The sequence below is a fragment of the Rhodotorula paludigena genome (assembly GCF_050403205.1).
Source record: "Rhodotorula paludigena JCM10292 DNA, Rt_paludigena_JCM10292v1_ctg104, whole genome shotgun sequence".
NCBI lineage: Eukaryota > Fungi > Basidiomycota > Microbotryomycetes > Sporidiobolales > Sporidiobolaceae > Rhodotorula > Rhodotorula paludigena.
Window position 1 is genome coordinate 1 of NW_027481354.1, and position 26,485 is coordinate 26,485.

Below are 26,485 nucleotides of genomic sequence, written 5' to 3' on the forward strand. Positions count from 1 at the left end.
CCCGCCGCGCCCGCCCCCCCCCCCCCCGCCGGGGGGGGGCCCCCCCCCCCCCCCCCCCCCCCCCCCCCCCCCCCCCCCCCCGGGGTTGGTGCTCGAAAGACACTTTTGACAAGGCGTACGCTGCCCGCGACTGAGACTGTCTCGGACTCTTCTGTGTACTGTCAATTCAGTGCTGCGCTCGCCAGAGAATGTCGAGTTCCGTTGACATTGCGCAAGTTGACCTCGCCGCTTCTTCTCCCTCGACTTCTGCGCTCACTCGGTCTGCATGGCTTATGCGCTCCCGCCGGTGACTCAGTCCGTCTCTAAGCCGTACAAACCTCCGCTCTCGCGCGCCTCCACGGTCTCGCCCTCGTCTTCCACGCTCGCGTCCGTCCTTGCCTCCCTCCGCACCCTCGCCGGCCGCGTCCCCGCCCGCGCGCCCGACTCGACCCCGACCCTCCTCGAGCGCGTGTTCTGCCAGTGGCTGTCTCGCTCCGAGGGCTGGGCCGCGCTCTACGACGCGTGCTGTGTCGCCCTCGGTGAGGCGGACGAGGGACGGTGGGGCGCTCGGATCTCGCAGGACGCGGTCGAGGGGCTGTGTGACGCGCTCGAGCGAGCGCACGAGCAGCAGGGACTCAGCGAAGAGTACGAGGACGCGAGGGATGCTGTGATCAGGTGGGCTGGGTGGTTCGTCGAGCACGCGGAAGGTAGGACCGAGGACAAGGGCAAGGGCAAAGCGCCTTTGCACGGGTGCGTACGCCTTGATCAAAGCGTTCGCAAGAAGCTACGCAGACTCAAAGCTCGACTGACTCCCTCGCATTCGCTTCGAACAGCCCCACCGCTTCCGACTTCGCTCGCTTCGACTCTCCCGCTCCCACCGCCGCGACATCCGCTCTCGTGCCTCTTCACGGCAGTGCTTCCTTGCGCGAAGCGACCGTATCGGCTCTCCAGGACGCCGCACATGCCGCTGGTCCCGCAAACGACCCTGTCGCCCGCAAGGACTCGTCTTCCTCTCGCGCGAGCAAGGCGCGCACCGTCTCCACCTCGACGGATGCCATTCCTGGGCCTGAATCTGACACAGGCGACGCTTCACGCGCCGCGCCCCGCTCCTCGACCTTTCAGACTGCGTCATCGTCACCTCCGCCCGTTCGCGACGACCCAGACGAGCCGAAGCTGATCATTGGCGCTGCTGGCGCCGAGGAGGCGCCAGTGTTCGACCAAATCGCTCGAGAGGAGATGCCGGACGAGCAAGACCAGGGCAACCACCTTCCCCACCCGAATCAGCGCGCACAGCAGCTCGCACAGTCCGACGAAGCCGACGATGGCGTCGATGGGCAGAACGACGACGACAAGACGCTCGTCGACGACGTCTCCGACGTAGACTCCGTCGTTCGTGCTGCGAGGCGCAAGGCCAAGGGCAAGGCGCGCGCCTCGCCCTCGCCCACGGCATCCGGCTTCGGCTCGCCCGTCCGCTTCCGCTCCCGCTCGCCCACTCCCTCGCCCGACTCGACCTCTGGGCGCAAGCTTTACCTCCTCCCCGTGCCGACGCCGACCAGCGCATCGTCACCTGCGCCGGAGGAGCCCGCCGAGCATGGCTCTGCGCGGGTTGAGAAGGCCGACGCGGCGCGCGATGAAGGCGCGAGGCGGAAGATGGTAGTGAGGCCTGCGGCGCAGCCGACGGTCAAGCGCGGCGGCGTCGCTACGAAGAGGCCGGCGAGCGAGAAGGTCGGCAGAGGAGCCGGTGCTGCCGGGAAGGCGACGAGGGGGTTGTTCGCGCGGCCGAGCGAGGACGAGATCGACGAGCTCGCCAACGACGACGGCGACGACGGCGACAAGGCACCGCCTCAGAGGGTCAAAGGCTCGATGCTGCGGAGGCGGCCGCAGAAGAAGGAGCAGGGCGCCGGCGAGGTGCTCACGGAGGAAGAGGAGGACGAGCTCGCGACGTCTTCGGACGAGGCTGGCGCTGCTGCCGTGCGGAACGCCAAGAAGCGCACTTCGGCTACCGTGCTGGCACCTGCCTCCAAGAGGCGCAAGGGCGCGCCGACGCTCAAGAAGGTCGCCGCTGCCGCCACCAAGCGGATCTCGTCGCGCGTGTCTCGCGCGAAGACCGCGGCCAACACGTCGTCCTCCCGCAATCCTTCCATTGGCGCTTCGGCAGCCTCGTCGATCAGCTCAGACAGCGACAATGAGCCAGCTATGCCAGCATCGAAGAAGCGCTCCCGCGGCGTCGCCTCACCTTCGCCTGCGCCGCCGGCAAAGCGCGTCCAGCCCGACCGCAAGGCGCTTAAGACGCGCTCGGAGGTCCAGGCCCGTGTAAAGGGTACGAGGCGCCCGACGCAGCAGATCAAGGAGGAGCGCGACGGCGGGAAGCAGAAGAAGGACGTCAAGGTCAAGGCGGCGAAGGCAGCGAAGGGAAAGGCTCTTGGGTTGGCGCCCGCCCCAAAGATCCAACCGCCGCGACCGAAGCCCAAGGGTCCTCGTTACTCGGTGCGTGGCGCGACCGCCGAGCAGGAGGGTCTCGACGAAAACGCGGGCGGGAGAAGCCGGTTCAAGGAGGGCGCGGTCTGGTACAGGGTTCGGCAGACGGACGGGGCGAAGGCTTGGCCAGTCGTGGTGAGTTTCTCGAGGGCTTCCCAGCTGGATGGATGGTGGTGTGACGGTCTTTGGGCAGTTGGCTGGCAGAAGAGGGCTCATCTCGCGTTTCGCAGATTCTTCGCGTCGACGGCGACGAAGTCAGCTTTGCAGCCCTCCCTTCCACTACTCAGTAAGTCACCCTTCAGGGGCGCGCCGTCCTGCAGGACTGACTGCCGCGACCTACAGATCTTCCGTCACCGCCACGCTCTTGACGTCCGCCGCCCTCTCGTTCCTCTCGCGCGAAGCCGAATCGGTCATGCTCCCGCCTGCTCGCAAGAAGGCGCTCGACGAGGCCAAAAACTTGGTAGCGGACAAGAGACGTTTCAACACGTGGCTTGAGGAGGTGAGGGCCGCGTTGAAGGAGGAGGAGGGCGGCGACGAGAGCGAGTGATCTGCTCCGATGGCCAGGAATCTGCTTGGTTACTCCCGCTGTGCACTGTGTCATGTATCAGCCGCGTCTCAGTCTGGTGCTCGCATCGAGAGCGACCCACTTGCAGACGCTCGGACGATGCGCTGGCTTGCACAACAAGCCGCAGACTCGGCGTGCGAGAGCTCCAGTCTTTGCGCGTGAGGAAATATGATTGCAACACTTGTGGCCAAAGAGACGAGGCAGGGAAAGGAGAAACGCGCCAATCGAATTAAGCGTGCCGGGCCTTCTTCATCGCCATCACCGCCTCCACCTCATCGGACCGCTGCTGCACCATGTCGGCCATGTCACGGCTCGCATCCGTGCGAAGCGCCTTGAAGCCAGCGACAACGCCCTCACGGTCCGCCAGAGGCGATTCTTGACTCATCTTGTTCTTGCCCTCGAGCCGCGTGATCTCGATCTCCATGCCGACGATGGCGCGCTTGAGCTGCTTGATGTACGTGCTTGGCGCGTCCGACACTTGCCAGGGCGCATCGTGGCCAGCCGACGCCTCTTCCTGCGCCGAGAGGTCCGAGATCTGCTGCTGCAGAAAGTTGGACGAGCGCTCGTCGTCGGCGTGGAAGAGCTTTAGTCGGCCGTAGGCTTGCACGGCTGAGTAGTTCCAGGTCTGGCAACCAGTACATTGTGAGCAAGCAGGACAGCAGCAAGAGGCAGGAAAAGTGGGTACACACCGGAACAACCTTGCCAGTTGACGGTTTTGTGGCCGCGTAGAACTTGGGCGTCACGTACGAGTGCGTCGGCACAGTGAAGAGCACAAGTACGTCGTCTGTAAGCTCAACAGAGCCCTCGGCGAGCGATTCGACCATGGCTTTGCTCTGAGGGTTCATGCGGGCGATGTGGCCGCGGAGCGTGCCGAGCGGGACCGTGCCGTCTACAGCCGGCTCCATAGGCGTGTCGAGTACCCAGGGGATGTGCGAGGACTGGAGGAAGGGGTGCTTTGGGTGCTTGATCCCCGTTGTCAGGGTGCCAAGCGGGTTTGCCCTCACCAGCTCATGCATGGCTGCGACATCTCCGATGGCGTGCACGGCTCGAATGTACATCTTCGTGTCGTAAGCGGGGCAACTTGGGCGAGGGATGGACCTGGATGAGCAGGAGGGACAAGGAAGCCAACAAGCGCGAGCAGCGGAAGGCGGCAAGAAGCCGCAGCACGTGCGTGGGGTCCGGCGGTGGAGATCATGGATCGCCAGTCAAGCGGCGATGCACAGTCTAGGACTCAGCAGGGATCAACACGAGTCAGCGCACCGAACGCTGCGGCGGAACAAGCAATTCGAAATTCGAAGAGCAAGACAGGAGCGGAAAAGCCGAAAGTGCACGTCTTGCGCACGTCTTACGACGACCACTTCCGCGCCAGACTTTCGCCGCTCGCTTGAGCTGGCGCGGCAAGCCGATCTGCGGACAGCAAAAAGGGCGGGGTGAAGCAGGCCGATCAGGCAGGATGGCCTCTTCGCTCACGTTGCTGTCCGGCCTCGACCATGGGCCTGCTCGAAAGCTCTGCCGCCAGCCGCTTCGCGCTTCTCGCGTCCCGCTCCCGCGTTCGCTTGCTGCCCCTCTTCGCTGGCTCCCCTTCAGTTCTCGCTGTCCTCAGCTGTCGACCGAGTCGCTGCAAGCATGCACCCTACCTCGACTGCCTCCGTGTCAACGCGTGCAATCCACGAGGATGCGCCGCTCGCAGGCGTCGAAGTCGCTGCTCCAATCAGCCTCACGACCACTTTCCGTCACCCAGACCCCGAAACCGATGGTGTAGAGCCAGGTTACGCTGCTGACTGGGACCCTAGCAACCCTTCGCGCGATGTCTACGCTCGGTGCGTGGCACTTCCTTGCTCGGGAGGACGCACGTCGAGCAGGCCAGCTCACCCGCCGCGGTGGTGGACGCTATGCTGACTGGCTTGTACTGTCAAATAGCGAGACCAAGCCGACGACGACTCGAGCCGAGCATGTCCTGAGCGCCGTCATCGGCCAACCAACCCTCCTTTACCCGTCGGGCATTGCCGCCTTCTGGGCCATTCTCCTGCATGTCCGCCCTGACGTGATTGCTATCACTGGCGGATACGGCGGGTGTCATGCAGCCATCGACATCTACCGCCGGACTAGGGGTGAAGACCAGGTCGTGCGTCACACGACGTTGAATCCTCTCTTTCGGGCGTAAAATGACTCGCTTCTTGCTCTTCCTTTCGTAACAGACTCTTATCGGGCGCGATGATGAGTATCCGACCGGCGAAAAGCTTCTTGTTTGGCTCGAGACGCCATTGAACCCGACTGGAGAGTCATTCTCCATCGCTCACTGTGCGTCACAACCTTTCAAACCGGGCATCGCGGTCAAACTGAGGTGTTTGGGCACCACAGACGCCGAGCGTGCGCACCAGGCTGGCGGTATCCTCGGATTGGACGCAACCTTTGCTCCTCCTCCGCTGCAGGACCCGTTCAAGTGGGGCACAGACGTTGTCATGCGTACGTCCCTCGGATCTTCTGGACCAGTCTCCGTGGCGCGTCATGTGATTAACTGAACGTGCCCACGCCGCAGACTCGGCGACCAAGTATCTGGCGGGTCACTCGGATTTGCTCGCGGGGACAGTCAGCGTGCGCTCGCAAGACGACTGGAAGAAGCTGTAAGTCCCCGTTGTTGCACTCTGTTTGTGAAATCTTGCTCACGTCCATGTCAAACAGCTGGGAAGACCGCACCTTCACTGGCGCCAACCTTGGCTCGCTCGATGTCTGGCTCCTTCTGCGCTCGTTGCGCACTCTCAACGTTCGCGTTCGCCAGCAGGCGCGCACCGGAACTCAGCTTGCGCAGTGGCTGTCGACGCTGGTCGGTGTCAAAGGCTCCGTCGTCGAGCGCGTGCACCACACATCTTTGCAGTCCAACGCCGACGAGCTTCTCGGCGACGGCAAGCAGCTGCTAGACGGTCCCGCCTGCTTCAGCTTCTTGCTCAAGAGCAAGGAACACGCCGCAAAGCTACCCAATCGGTTGAACCTCTTTATTGTTTGTCAAGTTCCCGTGATCAGACTGTTGCGTGGACTCTGCTCACAGCAATTTCCCTACAGCATGCCACCTCGCTTGGCGGCGTGGAGAGCCTCATCGAACACCGCATCATCTCGGACCCGTCATCTGACCCGCGCTTGCGTGAGTCATCTGCTTCCGTCGCTTGCAGGGCGAGAATTCGCTGACCGTGCGACTTGTATCACACAGTGCGTGTCTCGATCGGGCTGGAGGCGTTCGAAGACCTCAAGGCTGACTTGGAGCAGGCCTTCAAGGTTGTATCAGCGGAGTGCGAGCAGCAGTAAATAATATTTGCGCTCTCATGCCACAAAAATTGCCTCGACCTGGCGCTTTTCTTCAGATCAACCGGGTCTTGATCTACTTGGTGCTTGCTCGGCTTGCGCCTCTGTCTACTATGGCTCACACAAGTCTCTTGCACGCTGGCTTGCACCTCTCAGCCACCGTCAGCCTCATCTCCTGTTCGCCAGGCATCTCCTCTCGTTCGGCGAGGCCGTTGAGCGGACTTGCCGTTCGTACGCACATCGCGTCTGCTTGTCAGAGTTGCTCTTTCCTCTGCTCACTCACGCACGCTCTAGCGGCAATGCAACGCCCCGCTCCTCCCCTTCTCGCCTGTTACGAGCACCTGACAGCCGAGACCAGGCCGGTGCTGGAACCGGCCAATGCACGAGGTCAGCTGTGCATTCGCCTTTGAGCTGAGCCTCGGTCGAGCTGAGTCTCGGTCAAGCTGAGCCTCGGTCGTGCTGACACGCCATCATTGTTCAGGCAATGCAACGCAGCTCTGTACACTACTGGTCCCTTAACGCGGACGTCCTCTTGTTGGGCAAAGTAGCTCTGCCGCCCAGCGCGTAGTTGCGCGTCACTAAGGTTTGTCGACGGCGCATTGTACCCGTTCGCGAGAAGGATGAGCATGCAGTTGGGAAGGCCGCTGCTTCTGCCCGTGCCGGATCTCTTCGCCGTGACTGGCTGTACCATGGCGCCCCTTACTAAACAGTCGGACGTCTTTGCGACCGGTAGCAAGTTTCTCTTTGTGCAATGACCTTTCCAGACTCAACAATCTCCAAAGAGAGAGCGAGCTGGGGCGAGGAGGTCCGCAAAAGCAGTCTTCCACAGCTCAGACTTTGCTGTTCTGCCTCCAGCGTGCCATGCGAGCTGCACGAGATGAGCCGAGAGCAGACTCACAGCCTTTGGACGGGCGAGCGTCCGGAGATCGCCTCAGCTAGCGTTGCGACTGATGAAGCGGAGGAGCTTCGAGCATAGCAGTGGATGCACACTTCGTCCGCTCAGCAGCACGAGCAGGCTACCAGCAACCCTTGCGACCTCCCTCAGCCCCTTTTGTAGCCATGAGGGGAGTCGTCGAAAGCCAGAAGATCGGGCGGTGAGAAGCGTCGGTTTGATCGCGTCCCGCGGGTCCCTCTACTCGACAGCGCCAGAGTTGCAGTCTGTCTACCCTGAGAGACTGCAGAGCTGCTTTCTGTACTGGCGCGCGCCTCGACACGTCCGCTTTGCGGACCCTGCACCGCCCCCGCTCGACTGCTTCAACTTCTTGCTCGCACCGGCTGTAGTTGGCCGCACAGCGGCTCAGAGTGGGCGAAAACGGCTTCGGAAGGGGCGCGAGTCGATTAGGCGGCAGGCTAAGCGGGATCTGGCACGGTGCGTTTCCTCCTCCTTCTGGCCCCCACCGCATCGCCGAGGAGTTCCCCGACCGCGAAGCGATGCACGGGACGCACGCTGGTCACTGACTAGCCTTTCAACGCTACAGGTCATGTCGCACCCGGTGGCCTCAACGTCGACAGCCCTTACCACACCCCGACCTGCCTCGACTGCACCGAGACCTCGCGTCCTTCCTGGCGCCTGGAATCCGTTCCCTGTCGCAGTGGCAGCATCAAAGGGGAAGAAGGAGAAGCGGCGCGCCCAGGAGGCCAGCAGCTCGACCGAGGGCGACCTCAGCGACGGTTTCTTCGAGGCGACCGGCGTCATCCGCGGCACGCGGAAGGACAAGGGCAAGCAGCGGGCCAAACCCAAACCGAAGCGCAGGAAGGAGGAGGTCAAGGGCAACGGCTGGTCGGTAACAGAGCAGACTCAACCTCCGAAACGCGCATCGTCCGCTGCCACGCCGCCATCTCGTGCGCCTCCTCGACCGGCTACGGCCCCCCTCCACCGCACTCTCCCGCTGGTTGCATCGTTGCAGCCTCGGAAGCCTCAAGAGGACGTCCCGCTGCCTGGCCCCGCGCCGCCGTCACGCCCGCGCACTTCGGTGCCGTCGCAACCGCCTCTTCGGCCTCCACCGTCGCGATACGGACCTCGAGCGTCTGCACGACCAGCCGATGGAGGCCTTACCGCGACCCCGGCATCCCCTCCCTTCCGACCCCCGTCCACCGCCATCGTTAAGCAGCGCACATCCCCGACATACTCTCCTCCTCCTGCGCAAATCACCCATCTCGAACCGGTCCCGCAGCTTGGCCTCGGCCCGGCACGATCGAAAGAGACTCGTGGTTCTGCGCCGGCGGCAACGCTCTTCGGCGACGACGTCAGTTTCGGCGGGACCACTGTTCTACGCCCGTCAATTCCGCGCAACACCACAAGCTCGACAGCCTCTGGTGTCAAGCGAGTCGACGTGCTTGCACCGCCAAAGTCCAGTCTACCAGCAGCTCCTTCTCCTCCGCCCTCGCGGGCGCTCAACGAGACTGCCGACCCGGCTCCTCCCGACCCGGCCCTAGTATCAGACGCCACGCATCCGGTAGAGCGATTCGACAACGCCGCAGCCGTCCCTTCGCCCTCCGAGAAGCTCGAAGATCCTCTCCAAGCGCCGTCTGCCGATTCCGCAGCCGGACTCGCGGTCGACGACCTCTTCAGCGGCAACGACAGCCTGTACGCCTCCGAGCCGGACGACGCACCTTCCACTCCGCTTCACGATGCCGAGGCCGCGTCTCAACCCGTCGCCAACATCTTTGACGACTCGGACAGCGCGTTAACGTATCTCGACGAGGAGGACGACCCGTGGTGCCGGCAACCGCCGCTGCCGCCAACAAGGCCTGACTCGTCTCCTGCGCTGGGCGAGTCGGTCGCAAGATGCGCGCAGCCTGCACCCGTAACGGATGCAGTGCAGCAACCGCCATCCGGAGTGACGTTGGCGCCGGAGGTCCAGCTCGCGTCGTCGACAGCACCTGGGCAGGACGGCTTGCGCCTTTTCGCTCCCGAGGTAGCGGCGATGCAGATGGACGACGACTCAAAGCTCATCGAGACCGGGCCCGATTTCTCCACAGCGAGGTCTTCGGGCGTTCCTCCTGCGACACCTCCTCCTGCCTCATCTCACGATCGTGAAGCCTCGCCAGTCCTCCCGCTTGCGACAAACGCAACTGCCACACCGCCGAAACTCGACCTCCCGCTAAAGGGCGATGATGCGGACGCGAATCGATCCCCCGCCCGCGCGCCCGACTCGCCCCTCGTCCAACTACGAGCGCGAACCTCACCCGGTGTCGCGCGCAAGTCTGCATCGGCGAACCATGCGTCGGTTCTTCCGCCTCGAGGCGCTACTGGATCACGCGTAGGCGAGCTTGTCGAGGTCGATGCCTTCGGTCCTCCGCCTGCTCCACCGTCCTCGGATCGCCTTCCGAGACCAGACCGCCCTGCATCGCGTTTCTCGCCCGAGCTCTATGGCGAGGCTCCCGCCGTCGATGTTCAACGCGAGCCCAAGCGTCCTCTCTCTTCGCCGACGAGCCCGCGCAAGTCCGCGCGTCCCTCTCAAAGCCCGTCCGTATCCCGCTCGGCACGCCCGCACGTCTCCCCCTCCCCATCCGTCTCCTCGCCCACACCCTCTGAACGGCAGCTTCGCCCGCGCTCCTCGCTGACGGCGACGACGTTGCAACGCACCGACTCGCGCGGCGTCGTTGCGCCCTCTTCGGCCTACGTTGCAGCGCCGCAGCGCATGCTGCCGGAGCGGAGCGCTTCGGCTCTGGGTCGAGGGCGCAAGGCGGCTCAGCCGCAGGAACGCAACCCGCTAGCCAGCTCGGACGAAGACAGCGGTCCCGAACTGGTCGTCTCTCGAACGACTGGTACGCCGGCAGTGAGGAGCCTGCCGGGCCCGGCGAAGAAGTCGGCAAGCTCCAAGGCGGGCAGCGGCTCGCCTGTCGTGGGCCGCGCCAAGGGTGAAAAACAGCAGGGCAAGGGTAAGGGGGAGATCAAGGGTGGAGCGGCGGAAGGGAAGAAGGGGCGGAAGAAGAAGGCGGTCAAGCGAACGCTGGGGGTCGAGGGCGAGTGGTGGGACCTTGACCTGCGAGACGTCGGGCGAGAAGAGCCCGTACCCCGCGATTTCGAGGCTCCCCAGCAGGCGGGACTGAGGGTGGCTCAAGGCGGCGACCGGTACGTTCACATTGCTTCTCTCTCGCCATCTCGAGCCTGGCTGAAAATGACGCATGCCGCAGTGGTCCACCGCGCGACCTCGAGCTCGACCTGCGTGAAATCGTCCTCCCATCGACGGATGTCCTTCAATCGACGCTCGATTCGGGCGAGTGGCTCGTCGGCCTGCGCATCTCGCTCGAGCTTCTCACAGACGTCTCTGCGGCTCCGACGGTGTACGACTACGAGCTCCAGGCATCTTTCAAGCTACGCCGCACTTCTTCGATGAGTGGCTTCCACTCCTTCACCCTCGATGGCTCGTCCCGCTTCCCCTTCATCTTGGCCGCCGCGGCGGTTCCGCCATCAACGCCTCTTCGTCTCGCCATCACGCTCGTCGACGGGAGCATTGCGCTCATTGCGGAGCACGCGTTTTCCTCATTGCAGCCTTTCTCCGGCCGCATCCCCTTCGCGAACAGCCAGTCGTCCCGGGCCGGCGTCTCCGTCTCGTTCGCCGCTCTCCACGCGCCCGGTGATGCCTCGTTGACATCGACCTCGCGAGATGTGGCGGACGATCTAGCGCATCGGCTTCAGCGCATCGCGCTAGAAAAGGCGACACCAGGCGGGGTGTGGATCCCCGACGCGATCGCGGTGCGAGGCCACGAGGTCGAGCGCGAGGCGATGATACCGTATCTCGGGCACGGCAGATTTGCGTACGACTTTCGGGTGCGTTGCGCTTCTTCGTTGATCTGAAGAGCTCGGAAGAAGCGTTGCCACTGAGTTGGCGTTGAACCTGCTTGTGCGCAGTACAAGCTGCCTTACTCGCCCGGTGACGCGCTTCCTCTGCATGTCGACGACACGGTCGAGTCGACGAGGGCGATGATGCGCAGCAAGGATGAGGTGCGCTCGCACTTCCCTTCACAAGCAAGGCCGAGCTGACTCTCCGCACGGCGCAACAAAGGAGATATCGCGTTCAACGATGTCGCCTGAGGAGAACCTCATAGCGCGGGCTCAAATGAGGTGGTGTCTGCTCAACCCGTGCGGGTTTCTTTTCCCGGCTTCCTGGCTCCTGCAGGCGCTGACACGCTCGCATCCCGCAGCTACCCGCCGACGGTCTACCAACGCGAGCTCGCCTGCTGGCGCTTCTACGCCCCGCTCGTGCACCACTTTTCGCTGCGGTGGTACCTCGCGCTGCACCTCGTCGAGCACCTCCTCGCGCACCAGCTCGTCACCGAGCCGCAGCTGCGCGCGATCCTGCACGCGTACGACGACGAGGTCTCGAGGATCAAGAGCGGGGAGAGGGCCGGATACGAGGAGTGGCGCCGGAGCGAAGAGTGGACGAGGAGCGGTGCATCTTGATTGTGCCCGTGCGCTGTGTTGTTGTCTTCCACTACCAGTACCTCTCATGCATCGTGCTAGTGATCCCACGAAGCCCCGTCAGATCAATGCGACCCGCTCTTGGCTACTCTCGACCGCTCCCTCGACCTTTCCTCGCACTCCTCGCATCCCACGCCCGACCTTTCTCCTCGTCGTCGTCGCTGCTCGCCGTCCTCCCCTCCCCTCCGCTGCTCTCACTGTCATCCTCTCCTGACCTAGCATACAGCTGCGCATACCGCTCCATCCCCACCGAGCCCTGGAGACTGCCTCGCCTCGCCCTCCCGAGCGGCACCTGTCTCCGCCCGAGCGATCTCTGCGCATACGCCTGCTGCTGCTGGGACCCTGCTTCGAGGCGCTGCAGCTCAAGGAACCGCGCTTGATCGGCCGGCAGCGGCTGTCGAGGTGGGTACGCTCCTGCTCTCGCTGGCGCGGATGACGGCGTGGAGAGTCCGTCGAGGGGAAGCAGGCCTGCGGCGTAGTGTGCGCGGAGGAGGATCGAGAGGTGGTAGTAGGAGACGGTGCACCAGATGGGCGGGACGATGGTCGTCGGGATCGTGATGAGGACGAACTGCTCCCAATTCCCTCCTCTCCGCGTCAGCACGATTTCAGAGCGCAAGGGAGGGGGAGGGAGAAGCGCACGGTGCCGATCATGAGAGCGCGGGATTCGGGGTAGTCGAACATGGACGAGAGGACAATGCTGCCCCAGACGGTGTAGGCGAGAGCGAGCACTGTCGCGAGCTGCGCTTCCTCACGAAGGTCAGCGACAGCGCTGTCAATGAGATTTCAGCGATCGACTCACGAAGCCGGCTGCTAGGGCGACGCGGAGAGTCGGGACGTGGTGGCAGTCACGCCCGACGATGCCCAGGACCGCGGTGAGGAACGAAACGGCGAAGGCGACGACCGTAAAGACGGTGAAGCCTGTGCTCTGCAGCTCGGCCGATCCTGCGCTCACCCAGATCAGCTTGGGTCGCGGACAGAGGAGAGCAGGGCAGTCGCACGGAAGCGAAGGAGGATGCAGGAGTAGAAGAGGACGGGGACAGAGACGACGATGACAAAGCTCGAGGCGAGCACGGCCGAGCGAGAGGCCGTCGAGCAGCATGCGCCCATGCTGGCGAGCAACCGAGCAGGAGCGCAGCGACGGGCGAGAGCGGAAGAGGCGCAAATCGTAGCAGCCGGCCCCGGGACCAGGAGACAGGAGACGAGAAGCGGAAAAGTCCTCGGCAGGTCCGGCGTGCGGCGCGACCTCACGCTACTTCAGCTCGAAAGGGAGATACTTGGTGCCCTCTGCTAGATCGAAAGGGCGAGCCGCAAGAGGAGGCGCAGAGGGCGCCTCGCTCCACCAAACGCACCTTGTCCCGCCAGTCCACTCGCCAATGCTTCTCTCCCCCCTTGCGCACCTCGCGCCCGAGCCCGCCCTCGCTCGCGCGTCGACGTCAACGGCAGTGACGACGCTCGTGCATGCAGTGCGTGTAAGGCAGCGAGTGGCGGCGGCCGGGGGGCCGGGGCGAGACCGACCTGGATGCGTCGAGCTGACGCAACGAAGGTGGAGCGAGGGCTCGCGCGACCCTCGCGTCGCCGTGCTTTCGTTCCTTCTACTTGCTAAGCTTCGTGCACACATCTAGACCAAGTACGCCTCTGCCTCCTGCTGCGCCGCCGAGCCGCGCTCACTCTCCTCCTCGCGCAGCTACAAACAACCACGAACCATGTCCTCCCAGTCCGACGCCTCGATCATCGCCGCGCAGGCCGCCTCGCTCTCGGCCAAGACGGCGTCCGATTTCCGCGGGCAGGCCAAGTCGGACCTCGCGAGCGAGAGCGGCGTCACCGACGGCGGCCTCGCAGAGTTCCCCGGCGCGACGGTCGAGGTCGGGCGTGGAGGGATGAGCGGCGGGGGGGACAACATGGTGCGCGCTTTGCCTTCTTTGAGCGCCTCCTTCCTGCAGCCCTGCGCACAGCGAGCGCCCCCCCCGCTGAGACTGACACCGCCCTTCCGCGCACCCCCCCGCAGCGCATCCCGGCCGAGCACGGCGGGTCGTCTCAGCTCGGCAACGGCTCGCACGCGTCCGAGTTTGACGAGAGTGCACCGGCGGGCGAGTCGCGCGCGAGTTGGGCCGCAAAGACGCAGCCGGGCGGGGGTGCGTCTCCCTTCTCTGCTCTCCTTCTCTTCGCGGTGGACAGGGACGCTGATCGAGTGCACGGGCAGTCAACACCCGCGGTGGGAGCCAGGAGGCGCTGAGGTCGGTCGATGCGCCGGCCGACGGGCAGCCGCAGCTCGAGGAGCAGTGAGCGCACTTGTGCGCTCGACTCCCGACAACCTCGTACATAGTCTCTCTCGTTCCGCCATGAAGCGGAGATAGTTCCAGTGCAACAGCAGCAGTTCTCCCAACGAACCACCGATGCGCGGCTCAGCGAGAGGTACGGGAGAGCCAGGCGCATTGGCGTTCCAAGGGCCGCCCTGTGCTACATGCCCGCGCTCTTTCGTTTCCTCCCCTTCTTCGCCACGCCATTCGTCGCTCCTACCTCTGCACCGTCCTCCTCCTCCTCCCTCTCGCGCCCCCGCCGCCCGACCCGCTCGCGCACCTCCCTCGGCAGCTCCTGCCCGTCCTCCCAGCCCTCCCCGTCGCCGTCGCCGTCGCCTGCCTTCCCGTCCTCCTCGCCACCGGTCCCTCCCGCAAAAGCCGGCGAGGAAGAGATGTCTTCGGAGCCGGCAAAGAGGAGGAGCCTCACGAGTGCCTCGCGCGTCCATTCCCACCCCGCCTCGTCCTCGTCGTCAAGGAGCGCCTTCTCCTCTTTGTCGCTCAGACCGAGACCCACCGCCGTCCAATGGGCGCCGGCGGGGAGCGAGAGGGGGACGGCCGACTCGGCGACGAGGCGGGTAAAGACGCTCGAGAGGAGCTGGACGCGCGCGAGCGAGAGCGGGAGGTCGGCTTTCAGGCTGCGCGACGTGTTCGACCCTCTCGTCAGTTTCCCTGGTTCTACCTGGGGTCGAGCAGAGGTCGAGGTAAGGAAGGGGCGTGAGGGAGGACGCACCGCTCGTAGTAGTCGCACACGGGCGGGTCGAGCTGCGCGACGAGGTGTGCGCGCCGGGCGGGGTCGGCGAGCGAGCCTTTGCGGCGCAGCTCGTGCACGAGGCGGGCGTTTTCGCGATTCAGGCCTGCGTCACCCGCTGTCAGTGCGAGCGAACGAGAGCGGGAGGGGGAGAGGACGGACGGAGCAGCTCGCGCCGGGTGTGGGCGCGGTCGAGCGCGGTCGAGTGGGTCGCAGAGGTGGTGGCGAGGAGGGCGAGGGCGCGCGAGTCGCGGGTCGAGAGGGTGTCTGCGAGGGCGGGGAGGGGGGACGACGACGGCGCGGAAGCGAGGTGCGAGGCGACGAGGTGCGAGTGGTCGAGGCTGTGGGGCGGGCGGGTGCGCGGGGGTGAGTGTGCGGGTCTCACGGTGATGGTAGCTAGAGCGAGAAGGACTCCCGCTGCGGCTGCGTGGTGCTTTGTGAGGGAGTGTGCGCGGAGCGAGTCGAGGTCGGCGAGGCGGTGGGCGAGTTGTTGCTCGAGGGCGCGGTTGCGCTCGAGGAGGTCGCTCGGGATGGCGGTGCGGGTGCGGTGGAGGGACTGGCGGCGGGTGCGGGCTGCGAGGGCGGTGCGGGCGGTGTCGAGTTGGGTGACGAGGGCGGCGTGCGAGTCGAGTGCGGCTGCGAGCGGGTCGGGCGCGCGGGTGGCCATGGGTGCGCCCTCGGACAGAGCACGGGGCAGGGCAGGCCCAGACTCCGGCGAGGGCGAGAGGGCGAGAGGGCGGGGGATGCTCGGGACACTCGACGACGACGAGGACGACGAGGGGCCACTCTCTCGCGCCATCCACGCACCCGCGCTGCCCGCAGTGAGTCTGAACGCACAGCACACGCACCACCCCCGCACTCGCCTCACACCCACTCCCCTCGCACCCCACCGCCACCTGCTTACTCCCCCTCCCCCCTCCCCCCTCCCCCGCTCACACCGCGCACCCACTCGCACCCGCACCCACTCGCACCCACAGCCATGCAGTCCGAGTACGACCTCCTCTTCAAGCTCCTCCTCATCGGCGACTCGGGCGTCGGAAAGTCCTGCCTCCTCCTCCGCTTCGCCGACGACACCTACACAGAGTCGTACATCTCGACCATCGGCGTCGACTTCAAGATCCGCACCATCGAGCTCGAGGGCAAGACCGTCAAGCTCCAGATCTGGGACACGGCCGGCCAGGAGCGCTTCCGCACCATCACCTCGAGCTACTACCGCGGCGCCCACGGCATCATCGTCGTCTACGACGTGACCGACCAGGACACCTTCTCCAACGTCAAACAGTGGCTCCAGGAAATCGACCGCTACGCCTGCGACGGCGTAAACAAGCTCCTCGTCGGCAACAAGTCGGACCTCGCCCAGAAAAAGGTCGTCGACTACCCCGTCGCAAAGGACTTTGCCGACCAGATTGGCGTATCCCTCCTCGAGACGAGCGCCAAGAACGCCACCAACGTCGAGCAGGCCTTCCTCACCATGGCCAAGCAGATCAAGGACCGGTCCGTCTCCCCTGGTCCCACTCTTCTCCCTCTCTCGCGCTCACACTCTGCAATCGCCCCTGCAGCACGGCAGCATCGACCCCCGCAGCCGGCGGGCCGGGCAAGGCCCCTGTCAAGCTCTCGGGCGGCGCCGCCGTCAACCAAGAGTCGCAGGGCGGGTGCTGCTAGTCGCCCCCCCGCCCCTCTTTCCCACCTCGCCGCGTTCTTCGACTCGACCCAGCTGTGCCCTCCTCCCCCTCTCCTCTCTTTCTACCGACGGACTCGCCCCGACCCCGCCTCCGGACTCCCCGTCCAGCCTCGACTTCATACCCTCTTTCCGTATCTGTACCGACTCTTTTCCCCAGCCCCCCCTTTCTCGCTTTCCCCTCCTTCGCCCGTGTGTTCCTAGACCCCCTCAGCCTCCCCTTTGTCGCCTCGGTCTTCTCGCCCTGCAACCTCTTCGCGCACGCGCGTGTTCGTTGTCTTCTGCTCCGGCTTCTTACCCGGCTTCTTCGCTGCGCCACGCGGCTCGGGACGGGCTCGGAGGCTGCGCCCCTGCGCCGGCGCTCGCGCCGGCGCTGGACCGTCAAAGAAGGTCGACGCGCGTCGTCGCACGGCAAGGGTCCACGCCGAGAACGCTCGACGGCCGGCCGCGCGCCTCGCGCTCTCGTCGCTGCTGCTCATTTGTTCGGTCCGACTCTCGATTCGAGCTCGCAGCTCCTCGGCAAGGCGTCTTTCCCGAAGGGGAGACGGGCGACGGAGAAAAGGGGAGCATGGACGGTACAAGTTCCAAGAGGGGAGAGCGCGCGCAGAGAAGAGCGGACGGGGCGGGACAACGAAGAGGAAAGGAGGGGGGGCCAAACGTAGGGTGAAAGGGATCCGTCCAGGACTAGGGTAAGGACGCGAAAGGCGAAATGGGATTGGGAAAGAGTCGGGGTGGTGGTACAACGAAGGAAGGCGGAACTCGGGGCTCAAGAACGGCACGGAAAAGGGAGAAGACAGAAGGCGAGCGCGGAATCAGGGCGCGAAAAAGGTGCGTGGCACTTTACGAGCCAAACACGTTCTCGCCCGAGTAGCTGTTTGCCGACGGAGGAGGGTTCGAGGCGAGAGGGAGGGGGATGGGTGCGGAAGAGTCAGCTCGTCGTTCCGACAGATTCAAGCTCGAGAAGGTTCGACTGCGTACGTGATGTACAAGAAGCCGTCCTCGTCCCTGTGGCAGCGAAGGACCTAGGTCAGCCCCATGTGTCACCGACGAGACAAAGGAACAAGGGGCGCACTTGTGCTCCTCGTAGATCATGCTCATCAGCGCTGCCGTCGGCGGGAGGACCTCGTCGACAAAGACAAAGATGGCGCGCTCGGGCGACAGCTTGATGCGCTTGCGGATCACGTAGACAAACTGGGCCCGTTCTCGTCCTCGATCAGCCCACCTCTCCCACACACGAGTCAAGACGAGGAGGGGATGCGCACCTGCCCGACGGTGAGGTCGGCGGGGACGAGGTACTTCTTCTTGTCGATCGCGGGGATGTCGGTCTTGTCGGCACGCTCGCAGATGACGGGGATCCGGTCCGGGTACTTTGTGCGGATCCGCTCGGCTTCCGCTTTGCGCTTCTCTGTGTGTGCGCGCGCGGATGGGCGGGGTGGGGTGGGTCAGCGAGGGGAAAGGGAGGGTCGACAGGGCGGAGGGGACGCACCGAAGACGTGCTCGTCCTTGAACTTGGAGCGGACCATGGTGGATGCGAGGTGTGGCTCGAGTCTGCACGCAAGGAGCCACGTCAGCTGTGCGCCCTATGAGCGGGCTAGATGTCGAGTGTCGCACTGGGACGCACGGCTATGTAGTCGGCGGCGAGAGGTGGTGCGGGTGGGCGAAGATGAGGAGAGCAGGCGGGTGTGGCTGTCTGCGCAGTCACCGAGAACAGTCAGCGCGATCGTCCGGCCGGTGCCTCACTGTCGCCCCCTGCTGTGCTCGTTGCGCGCACGCCTGCCCAGCTCGAGTGCGCGCGCCTTGACCGCCTCATCAGTCCGCGCCCTCCAGACCGCGCAAGTCGGCGCGTCCGCCTCGTCCTGCGCCCGCGCCTCCCCTTCGATCCAGCTCCTGACAGCTGCTACTACCCGCACAGGCGCGCCCGACCCCGCTCGAGGGTGGCAACGAGGCGCGAGGCGGGGCGGCGACGGGGGTCAGGTGGGGGTGGAACGACGGCGCAACTCGCTCGAGGGCAGTCGCGCGCCGTGTGCGATGCTCGCGGGAAGCTGTAGAGCAGACTGAGCGGGTGCACGCACGTTCAAGCGGTGCGGAGAGGATGAGGCGAGCGAGAGAGGCGCGTGTATTGGGCGCGAATACAAGGCGCCGGTGCAAGGCGGTAAGCCCCTCTCTCATCCTCGCAGCGCGCATCTCGTCTCGATCTGTGGTGGGTAAGATCTCGTGCATCGCCTGGTATTAGACCCTCTTGTAATTCTCCCGGCCGTTTGCCGTTCTTCTCTGAGCCCCAGCCTCAACATGACTCGGCCGCCCCACCATGCATTCAGCTTGATCTAGCATGCTATAACAGAAACGCTCAGCAGAGTTCACGCCCTCGCGCGGTCGAGCTACGATAGCGAGCGGATCGACGCGGAGGAGCGCGGAGATGGCGTCCTGTCGTCAACGCTGCTCTCGACCACGACGAGAGGATGGTCAAGCTCGAAGAGCTCGTCCAGACAAACTCGCTCACCGCTGCAGCACCGCCAGCGGCGGGTCCTAGCGGATCCTCCCCTCTTCCGCTCATCCGCTCACCGAATCTCTCAGCCAACACCCTCACCTCCGCTGCGGCAGACGAATCAAAATGCAAGCACGCACATCGGCAGAAGGAGCAGCGCACGGTGCCCTGCGCGGACTGCAGGCGTGTACGGCGGACGTGCCAGTGGCTTGAAGACGGGAGTGGGCAGTGCAGGCGGTGCAGGGACAAGGGGATCCGCTGCTCCGGCCCGGTCAGGTGCGTTCACGTGATTTGATCGATCGAGCACAAGCGACTGACGTTCAGCCGAATGCGCAGGAGACGCCGCCGACCCGACAACGAGGTTGTCGCCGCTGCCTTCGCGCTCGCAACGGGCCAAACACCCGAAGGCCCGCTCAGCCCGACGTCTTCTTCGGCCCGGTGGACGACCCTGCATCTGTCGTACGCGCTCTGCTGCCATCTCGTCGACAGTGCGTTCGTCGGGCACCGCTACGCCAGCTGCATTGCTCACGCGCTTACTCTTCCAGGTTGCAAGCCTGTCGAGGCGCAGTTGGTGTTCAGCCGGCATTCGCTCAGCGGTATATCGCGTGACTTGAATCGTGCACGAGGTCGGCTGGAAGAGCTTGCCTGGGATGTCGAGGTGCGCTTGCCGCTTTCCGGTCACACGGCAATGGACGTTCTCTCACCCCTTCGAGCGACAGCTCCTCTCATCGATTTACATGCTCTTCGGCGCTCAGTTCAGTGGTCACTCGGTAGGCGATCCCCGCTCAGTCACCGCGAGGCCGCTCTGACCCCTGCCTCACGCGCAGGCCATCCTGGGTGCGCCCGACGTCGCTCCGGCCTACACATCCCTCGCCGCGCCCACCCACGTATTCCTACACGACCCCGTCACCGTAGGCCAGACGCGCCACGCAGCCCTGTCGCGCATCGCGGCCCTCGCGCTCGCGCGCCTCGCCAGCGCCCCAGGAGCGAGCAACGGCACGCTTCCGCTGGCCGACGCCGTCAACCGCCTACTCTTGACGTTGATGATCCTCGATGGGCTGCCCAACCAGTTTGCGGAGGAGAGGAGGGAGATGTTTGGGCGGGCCGTGCGTGAGGGCTGCGCGTTGCTAAATGAGAAAGGATGCGTGGGCGAGACGCGGGACCAGCTCGAGTGGGTGTTGAGCAACATGATCGTGCGTCCATTGATTCAGGCTCGTCTGGTGCCCGTGTGCATCGACTGACCGTTGCCTGGCAGGAGCGCGAGCATCGCCTCACTTTCTTGCTCGAGAGCGAGACAACCATGTACGCACGATCCGGTCCACATTTTTCTCCCTCGTGCCGACTTGATGTGCAATTCTCCTCAGACCGCTTTCTCTCTATGCGGCAACCCGGCAGCGCCCCGACTTTGATGCCCCTTTACCCGTCCTCACGAACGAGCAGCTGGCGGCGATCTGCTTCGATACCTCGATTGGCGACCTCACTCCGTCGTTCTTTCTCAACTGGCACGACACCCTGTGCGCCTACTCCGAGACGCTGCATTACACCCTCGCCTACGCACCTCTCTCGCGCCTCCCGTCTGCAATTCGGTACTGTTGGAAGCGCCACGCCGACCTGCACGACCATCTCCTAGAACATCTCCCGCGCGTCCTACACCACCCTCAGTACATTGCCGAGCCAGCAAAGTACTATCGCGTCGCCAACTTCGCCGACCACGTCTGCAAGTTCTACCTCGAGGCGTTGCGCCCGCTCTCTGGCGCCTATTCGGCACTGTTCCGCTGCAACGCGCCGCATTCGATGGTCGCGGAAGGTCGCGAGCTCGTCTACACTGCGCTCTCGACCGCGACCGATCTGCTCGATACCGCGTTTGTGCGCTTTCTGCCCTTACCCATGAGGGTCGGCGCAGACTGACTGATCCCGCTCGGCAGAGCCTACACTTCGAGAAGGTCCGCAGCTACTGGCTCGCGTTCCCGCTGACGGACGCCTTCGAGCCGTTCCGTCGCGACTTGCTACCTGCCTGGGCGGCGCAAGACCCGCACCGAGGCGACCGGTGCGCTTTCGCTCGCATCCTTGATCTCGTCTCGGCGTCGCCTAACGTCGAACCGTTTTACACAGCCTCCTCCATCACGTGCGCTTCGCGAGCTTTTTTTCGTCCGAAGCGGCGCGCCTCGCGCGCGACCTCGAAAAGGTCGTGACGCCCGTCTCGCCGCCGCATTACGCCTTGTGCACGCCCGAAACCTCGCACTGCACGCTATCGACGCCGGGTACCTCGCCGTGCGAGCTGGACTCGCCGGACGTCGCGGTCAAGTAGTGCGTTCAGCTCGTTACATTGCACTTCGGGCGTGTGGCTCGGCGACTGATTTGGCTTGTCTGTGCGGCCGCAGACACACGTGTATCGCTCCATTCGCATCAGACCTGTCGTTGTAACATCGCAGCAGACCACTTCTCATCTCGAGAGCTGAACTCGCGCTTTCGCCAGGGTCGAGGCTGCAAACGTCGAGGCGGAAGGCGAGCGGCGCGTTCATCGGGAGCTTCGTACTCGCGTGAAGCGATGATCGTCAAGCTTGAGGAGCTCGACGCTGCCCACGCCGCCTTTGTCGGGCAAGAGCGACATCGTAGGAGGCTGCAGCACTGCGGATCGCCCCTAGCTCCCCCCATTCTCTCCAGTGAATGAGCAGATTTGTCGCTGCCGAAAGACAAGATGATGAGAGAACTCCCAAACGATGATCTACAAAGCAAAAAGAGACAGCCATGCGGGCCAACTACCACGAAGTCGGGCCGAAGCCGGTTTCTGGTGGCGTTTTGTACGAATTGCCGAGCCAGTCCAGCGTGCGTGTGTACACGTTGTTGCCCCACCAGTCGAGCGCTGCAGTGTGCAGCAATGCGTCAAGTCACGAGAAAGCGCGAGAGCGGGAGGAGAAATGTCGTACCGATGCTCCCGCCTTTCGGAAGCTGCAGCGCGAAGAAGATGACGAGTGCAGCGACGACGGTTCCTGCGTCGAGTCCAGCGGAGAGGACGAAGTTGTACTTTGACCACCAATCGAAGTGACGGCGGCGGATGAGGAATTCTGCGCAGCAGACGGATCAGTACTGCGCGTGGCGAATGCGTGGGCATTTAAGCATACGGAAGACGAAGCCAACGAAGAACCAGGACGACCAGTTGATGCCCGTTGCCGGCGGGAAGAGCGAGAGACCGGCGAGACCGACCGGAATGTTGATATACTTGACCCACGAACTCGGATACCGGCGAGCAAGCAGCCACGTGCACAGCGGGAGAAGGGCGCCACCGACCATCCAGTACAGGATCGGATTGTACCGGTGACCGACACCAAACTGCCTCGACGGTCCGATGAGACCCCTGTCAGGGCGCATCGTTAATTCGGCATACTCAATCTGCCGGAGGCCGCACGCACCAGATGATGGACGCCGAATAATACGTCGTGGCTGCCGGACAAACGAGTCGAGCGGACTGAGTGCCGTCGCACAGGTCTGGCACAACCGAGTTGAGCCAGCGCTTGACACCAACCTGTACAAACGCAGTGACGACCGTCGCGACAACTTGGACTGCAAGTGCAGAAGCGTGAGGTCCCGCCCAGGCAAGACATCACGGGGGAAGTGATCTTACCGGCAAACGTCGAGCGAGGGGAGATCTTCATGTAGTGGCCAAGCTTGAGATCTTGCGAGAAATACAGACCGACATTGAGCGTTTGGATGCTATAGACCTTGAACAACTGCAAGAAGCTTCACTCAGCACGCATAAACGGGCGCTCGTGCACTCCCCACGCACCATATTGGCGAGGGGCTGTCCAGGCATGATGTAGCCGGCGATGAGCTGGACAATGAGGTTAATGTTGAGCTGCAGGAAAGCAACATCAGCTTCTGTGAATTGCTCGCCGAAGCAGCGCCCGCACCGAATTTGTCGTCAACGCGAAGATAAAGCCGCCGGGAATGAGGTAGATGAAGCCGAGGACGATGGCCACGATGACAGACCACACCGGGGTGAAGGTATCCCAACACTGTGCAGCAAGCTAGCGTGAGTCACGGAAATGATTGGAAAGCTAGTAATAGGGACGTACGGCAACGGTGACAATCGACAATGCGATGGCGATCGCGAGGAAGCCGAGGTACCACCAGTCCGGCACTTCGGGGTATGCCTTCATCAGTCGCATGTGTACGTCTTCGTCCTCGGTTCGGACACGTCGGAGGCGTTGCCAAATCTCCTTGCCGTTGTACAACACGGTGTGCACGATGACGGCGATAGCGAGCATGAAAGCGACGCCGTATGCCGTCGCGTAGGTGATCGGGAGGAAGAGCGGCGAGTACTCCTGGTACGCGGTCTCATTGAGCCGCATGTTGACGGAATCCACGACGAGGGACGTGTCGTAAGATTGCCCGTAGCGGTCGAACACGCCCGAGGTTGAGATCGGCAGGTACGCCGTATCCCACACCTGCAGAGACAGCGTGAGTGTCATATGCAGGAGGGCCGAGAGACGAGCGCACATTCGTGTAATACATGATCGGCGCAATGATCCAGAAGGCACAGACGAAGGCGACGAAGATGTTGACCTCCGCCCACCAGGGCACGACAAGAGGCGAGCCGATGTAGCTGATCTGACTCCAATCGAATGTGATGAGGCCCATTCCGAGACCCGACGAGACGCCGAAGAGCTGGTTGACCACGGCATTGTCTGCGAGAGCGAGAGGTGAGGGAAGAACAACGAGGTGAGTGTGGCGAGCACGTACTGGGCGATATCCAGCAGACCCACGAGAAGGCCGAGAGTGCCGTAAAGAGGAAGCCTGAACGACACAGACGCGTAAGTTTGAGGTCCAGCAACCACCTTCGGTCCGACGTACCGGGTAGCCAATACCATGCGAATGCGCCGCCGATGATGAAGAGAAAGAAGCGGAAGCGCGACGGCCCGTCCTCCTCATCGTCCACTTCGGCGTGCAGCGTGTTGAGGAGGGTACAAAAGACAAGGTTCTGCGGCCAGATCATTGCGGCCGGCCAGACGAGGAACCGGCGACACAGTCCAGCGGCACCGAAACCGAGGGTTTGCGTTGAAAGGATAAGAAGGATGTCAAAACCTGCCGACTGCGTCACGCCATAACCCTTCTCGGCGGCAAGACTGTAATGCAAGCCATTGGGTGTCGAGGTCGAGATATTGGCCATGATGACGAGGATCGTGTGCTCCTTGATGTTGAACGGACCGGGGTTGAAGCTGAACTTTTCCGGCATGCCGATAAAGCGCGTCCACCTTGGAAGCGTCCACTGACGGTAGGGGAGAGCGCGGGCGAGTAGCTTGCCGAATGGATACGAGAGCACCTGGGTGACGACGGGCGTAATGATGGGTGCCGGATAGCGGAGGGCGAAGAAGGTGTTGGCCGCCGACACGACGATGCAGAAAAGCAGGCCGATCAACCAGCTGCGGAACGTGAGAGCCGGCATCTCGAGGTCGTCGTAGTTCGACACGCTCGCGCGGACCTCCGGATAGGGCGAGTCGTCCTCGACCGTCGACTCGTCGTCCGGGCGTTCGCTGTACGGGATCTCCACACCGAGGTCGGTCGCCGCCAGCATCTTCTGCTCGCGCGTTGTCGCGGTGCGCAGCGGGTGACCCATCTCGTCGAGCATGATAGCTTGCCCGGTCTCGTCGACCGCGAACGAGACAGGCTGATCCGCCCAGCCCGAACCGAGCGCGTCAATCTTGTCGCGACTGCTGCCATCGCTCGCACGTCGCGACGACGCGTGCCGCAGACGCTCCTCGTAAGGATTGCCAACAACGTGGTTCGGGCTGTCAGGCGACTGCCAGCTGCCGCGCTTGCGCGGGCCAGGCTGCGGCTCGGGACTGAGTGGCGCCGTCGGTGACGCACTCTCACCCGACTGCACCTGGTGAGCATAGGCTGCAGCAGGAGAGAGCGGAGACGCCGGTCCGGGCTGCGCGAAACCGAATGGCCCGCCGTACGAGGTAGTCGGCCGCGCGCTTTCGGAAGGCGCTGCGGTGCTGGGAGGGACAGAGCCGTAGGCGGCGAAGCCAAATTGAAAGGGCGAGTACGGGTGCGAATAAGGCGAGGAGGGCGAGTGAGGGGTGTAGGGGGCGGAGGTCGACGGCGTGTCGGATTGAGCAGCATCGCCTGTCGCCGGACGCATAAACGAGAACATGCCGACATCGTCATCCTCCTCATCTTCTTCCTCGTCGAAGCGGTCGTCGGGCCACTGCTGGGCCTGACCTGCCGAAGTCGGCGGGCGAGCGGTGCGAGGACGAGACGCCGTCTTCGGGCGGTTGTCGCTCATCTGCGCGTTCCTAGGTCAGCACTGAGCATTTGCGAGCGTGACGAGCGCTGCAATCGCTGTCAGTGCGCGACAGAGGCGTCATCTGAGGTGCTGCTCCCGCCCATCTCGCTGTTTCCGCTCAGCCTCCTGGGTCCCTGCAGAGGCGCGTAGACGCCCCCAAGGGAGCTCGTAGAGTGATCGACTGCGTACGCACCTTGCACAGACTGTGTAGGGCTTGTTGTTGAACCCTCGATCGGTGGTCGGGATGAGCGGAGGCGGGATAGGGGTTGCGGGCGCAACGGCGTCGCTCTGTCGGGTCTCTGCGCCAGGCAAATGCCCACAAAGCGCCACCCTGGCTGCTTGCAGACTAGCGGGTATCTTCTGGAAGCGAGACGAGGGAGAGGGACGAGGGGCCAACCGTGGCCCTCCTCTCCGGATTCCGCCAAGTCGTCCAGAACCGGCAGAACTTGCAAACCTGCTTCTCTCAATAGAAGCCTGGCGACCTCACCTGCTTCGACTGGCAAGCTTCTGCAAATGCGCAGACGCGCAGACGGGAGATGGCTGGTCGTCCCGCTTCGGGCAACTGTGGCCCAGCGTGCCAGGGCTAGACGCTAGACAGAGCAGCGAGGCTCAAGCGAGGCCCGTCCGAACACACTCCTGCTCGCTCTCTCGCCGCATCGTCTCGGAGAGGAAAATGCGCGGGCGCGTTACAAAAAAAGAGGCGTAAAGATCGTGAAAGAGCGTGGGCTTTGCGTGGGAATAGAGCGTGCGGATAGTGAGAATCGTGACCGACAGGGGTCTGCGGATGCAAGAAGTCAGGCAAGTACTTGAGAGGAGCAGGCCAGCGACATACAAATCTATGCCGAGGGACCCTCCTCGCTCATCGAGGGGAACTTGCCGAAGCCACGCTTGGCGTTCGGGCCCTCCTCGCTCATCGAGGGGAACTTGCCGAAGCCGCGCTCCTCGACCTGCTCGCACACCGTTCGTCAGTGAGATCGTCCCGTCGCGAGGTCTGCACAGACAGGCAACGCACGCTACGCTTGGCACTCGGGCCCTCCTCGCTCATCGAGGGAAACTTGCCGAAGCCACGCTTGGCGTTCGGGCCCTCCTCGCTCATCGAGGGGAACTTGCCGAAGCCGCGCTCCTCGACCTGCTCGCAGATGGTTGTCAGTTGGCGGTCCCGTCACATTGTCTGCACGTGAACAACGCACGCTGCGCTTGGCACTCGGGCCCTCCTCACTCATCGAGGGGAACTTGCCGAAGCC

The 26,485-nt window shown here is 64.0% G+C and overlaps 13 protein-coding genes across 13 annotated transcripts; 7 read left to right on the forward strand and 6 right to left on the reverse strand.

Moving 5' to 3' along the window:
• Positions 1–265: 265 nt before the first annotated feature.
• JCM10292_003634 (uncharacterized protein) lies at positions 266–3,004 on the forward strand (the record flags this gene model as incomplete). Its single annotated transcript, XM_076652929.1, has 4 exons — positions 266–729; positions 813–2,553; positions 2,688–2,743; positions 2,800–3,004. The coding sequence occupies 4 exons, from the start codon at positions 266–268 to the stop codon at positions 3,002–3,004; spliced, it is 2,466 nt and encodes an 821-aa protein (XP_076501507.1).
• Positions 3,005–3,251: 247 nt separating this feature from the next.
• On the reverse strand, positions 3,252–4,038 carry JCM10292_003635 (uncharacterized protein; the record flags this gene model as incomplete). The annotated part of the gene is made up of 2 exons (XM_076652930.1): positions 3,252–3,647; positions 3,712–4,038. The coding sequence occupies 2 exons, from the start codon at positions 4,036–4,038 to the stop codon at positions 3,252–3,254; spliced, it is 723 nt and encodes a 240-aa protein (XP_076501508.1).
• A 610-nt stretch (positions 4,039–4,648) lies between these two features.
• JCM10292_003636 (uncharacterized protein) lies at positions 4,649–6,322 on the forward strand (the record flags this gene model as incomplete). The annotated part of the gene is made up of 8 exons (XM_076652931.1): positions 4,649–4,842; positions 4,943–5,147; positions 5,221–5,323; positions 5,384–5,488; positions 5,562–5,646; positions 5,705–6,020; positions 6,083–6,161; positions 6,228–6,322. 8 exons carry the CDS (start codon positions 4,649–4,651, stop codon positions 6,320–6,322), a joined length of 1,182 nt encoding a protein of 393 aa, XP_076501509.1.
• A 1,478-nt stretch (positions 6,323–7,800) lies between these two features.
• Positions 7,801–11,309, forward strand: JCM10292_003637 (uncharacterized protein; the record flags this gene model as incomplete). The annotated part of the gene is made up of 4 exons (XM_076652932.1): positions 7,801–8,161; positions 8,360–10,397; positions 10,460–11,096; positions 11,178–11,309. The coding sequence occupies 4 exons, from the start codon at positions 7,801–7,803 to the stop codon at positions 11,307–11,309; spliced, it is 3,168 nt and encodes a 1,055-aa protein (XP_076501510.1).
• Positions 11,310–11,349: 40 nt separating this feature from the next.
• JCM10292_003638 (uncharacterized protein) lies at positions 11,350–11,729 on the forward strand (the record flags this gene model as incomplete). Its single annotated transcript, XM_076652933.1, has 2 exons — positions 11,350–11,408; positions 11,471–11,729. The coding sequence occupies 2 exons, from the start codon at positions 11,350–11,352 to the stop codon at positions 11,727–11,729; spliced, it is 318 nt and encodes a 105-aa protein (XP_076501511.1).
• A 612-nt stretch (positions 11,730–12,341) lies between these two features.
• Positions 12,342–12,854, reverse strand: JCM10292_003639 (uncharacterized protein; the record flags this gene model as incomplete). Its single annotated transcript, XM_076652934.1, has 3 exons — positions 12,342–12,485; positions 12,547–12,689; positions 12,746–12,854. The coding sequence occupies 3 exons, from the start codon at positions 12,852–12,854 to the stop codon at positions 12,342–12,344; spliced, it is 396 nt and encodes a 131-aa protein (XP_076501512.1).
• A 596-nt stretch (positions 12,855–13,450) lies between these two features.
• JCM10292_003640 (uncharacterized protein) lies at positions 13,451–14,030 on the forward strand (the record flags this gene model as incomplete). Its single annotated transcript, XM_076652935.1, has 3 exons — positions 13,451–13,648; positions 13,753–13,879; positions 13,948–14,030. 3 exons carry the CDS (start codon positions 13,451–13,453, stop codon positions 14,028–14,030), a joined length of 408 nt encoding a protein of 135 aa, XP_076501513.1.
• Positions 14,031–14,204: 174 nt separating this feature from the next.
• Positions 14,205–15,459, reverse strand: JCM10292_003641 (uncharacterized protein; the record flags this gene model as incomplete). Its single annotated transcript, XM_076652936.1, has 3 exons — positions 14,205–14,679; positions 14,775–14,898; positions 14,955–15,459. 3 exons carry the CDS (start codon positions 15,457–15,459, stop codon positions 14,205–14,207), a joined length of 1,104 nt encoding a protein of 367 aa, XP_076501514.1.
• Positions 15,460–15,771: 312 nt separating this feature from the next.
• Positions 15,772–16,454, forward strand: YPT1 (Rab family GTPase YPT1; the record flags this gene model as incomplete). The annotated part of the gene is made up of 2 exons (XM_076652937.1): positions 15,772–16,286; positions 16,352–16,454. 2 exons carry the CDS (start codon positions 15,772–15,774, stop codon positions 16,452–16,454), a joined length of 618 nt encoding a protein of 205 aa, XP_076501515.1.
• An 856-nt stretch (positions 16,455–17,310) lies between these two features.
• Positions 17,311–17,993, reverse strand: ATG8 (ubiquitin-like protein ATG8; the record flags this gene model as incomplete). Its single annotated transcript, XM_076652938.1, has 5 exons — positions 17,311–17,341; positions 17,449–17,475; positions 17,543–17,661; positions 17,733–17,875; positions 17,957–17,993. The coding sequence occupies 5 exons, from the start codon at positions 17,991–17,993 to the stop codon at positions 17,311–17,313; spliced, it is 357 nt and encodes a 118-aa protein (XP_076501516.1).
• Positions 17,994–19,692: 1,699 nt separating this feature from the next.
• Positions 19,693–21,263, forward strand: JCM10292_003644 (uncharacterized protein; the record flags this gene model as incomplete). Its single annotated transcript, XM_076652939.1, has 6 exons — positions 19,693–19,725; positions 19,783–20,061; positions 20,211–20,257; positions 20,320–20,821; positions 20,881–21,002; positions 21,068–21,263. The coding sequence occupies 6 exons, from the start codon at positions 19,693–19,695 to the stop codon at positions 21,261–21,263; spliced, it is 1,179 nt and encodes a 392-aa protein (XP_076501517.1).
• A 451-nt stretch (positions 21,264–21,714) lies between these two features.
• JCM10292_003645 (uncharacterized protein) lies at positions 21,715–25,241 on the reverse strand (the record flags this gene model as incomplete). Its single annotated transcript, XM_076652940.1, has 11 exons — positions 21,715–21,818; positions 21,883–22,020; positions 22,078–22,310; positions 22,366–22,516; positions 22,578–22,683; positions 22,740–22,808; positions 22,864–22,968; positions 23,029–23,400; positions 23,453–23,640; positions 23,696–23,749; positions 23,807–25,241. The coding sequence occupies 11 exons, from the start codon at positions 25,239–25,241 to the stop codon at positions 21,715–21,717; spliced, it is 2,955 nt and encodes a 984-aa protein (XP_076501518.1).
• Positions 25,242–26,077: 836 nt separating this feature from the next.
• JCM10292_003646 (uncharacterized protein) lies at positions 26,078–26,464 on the reverse strand (the record flags this gene model as incomplete). The annotated part of the gene is made up of 3 exons (XM_076652941.1): positions 26,078–26,188; positions 26,254–26,370; positions 26,432–26,464. 3 exons carry the CDS (start codon positions 26,462–26,464, stop codon positions 26,078–26,080), a joined length of 261 nt encoding a protein of 86 aa, XP_076501519.1.
• Positions 26,465–26,485: the final 21 nt, after the last annotated feature.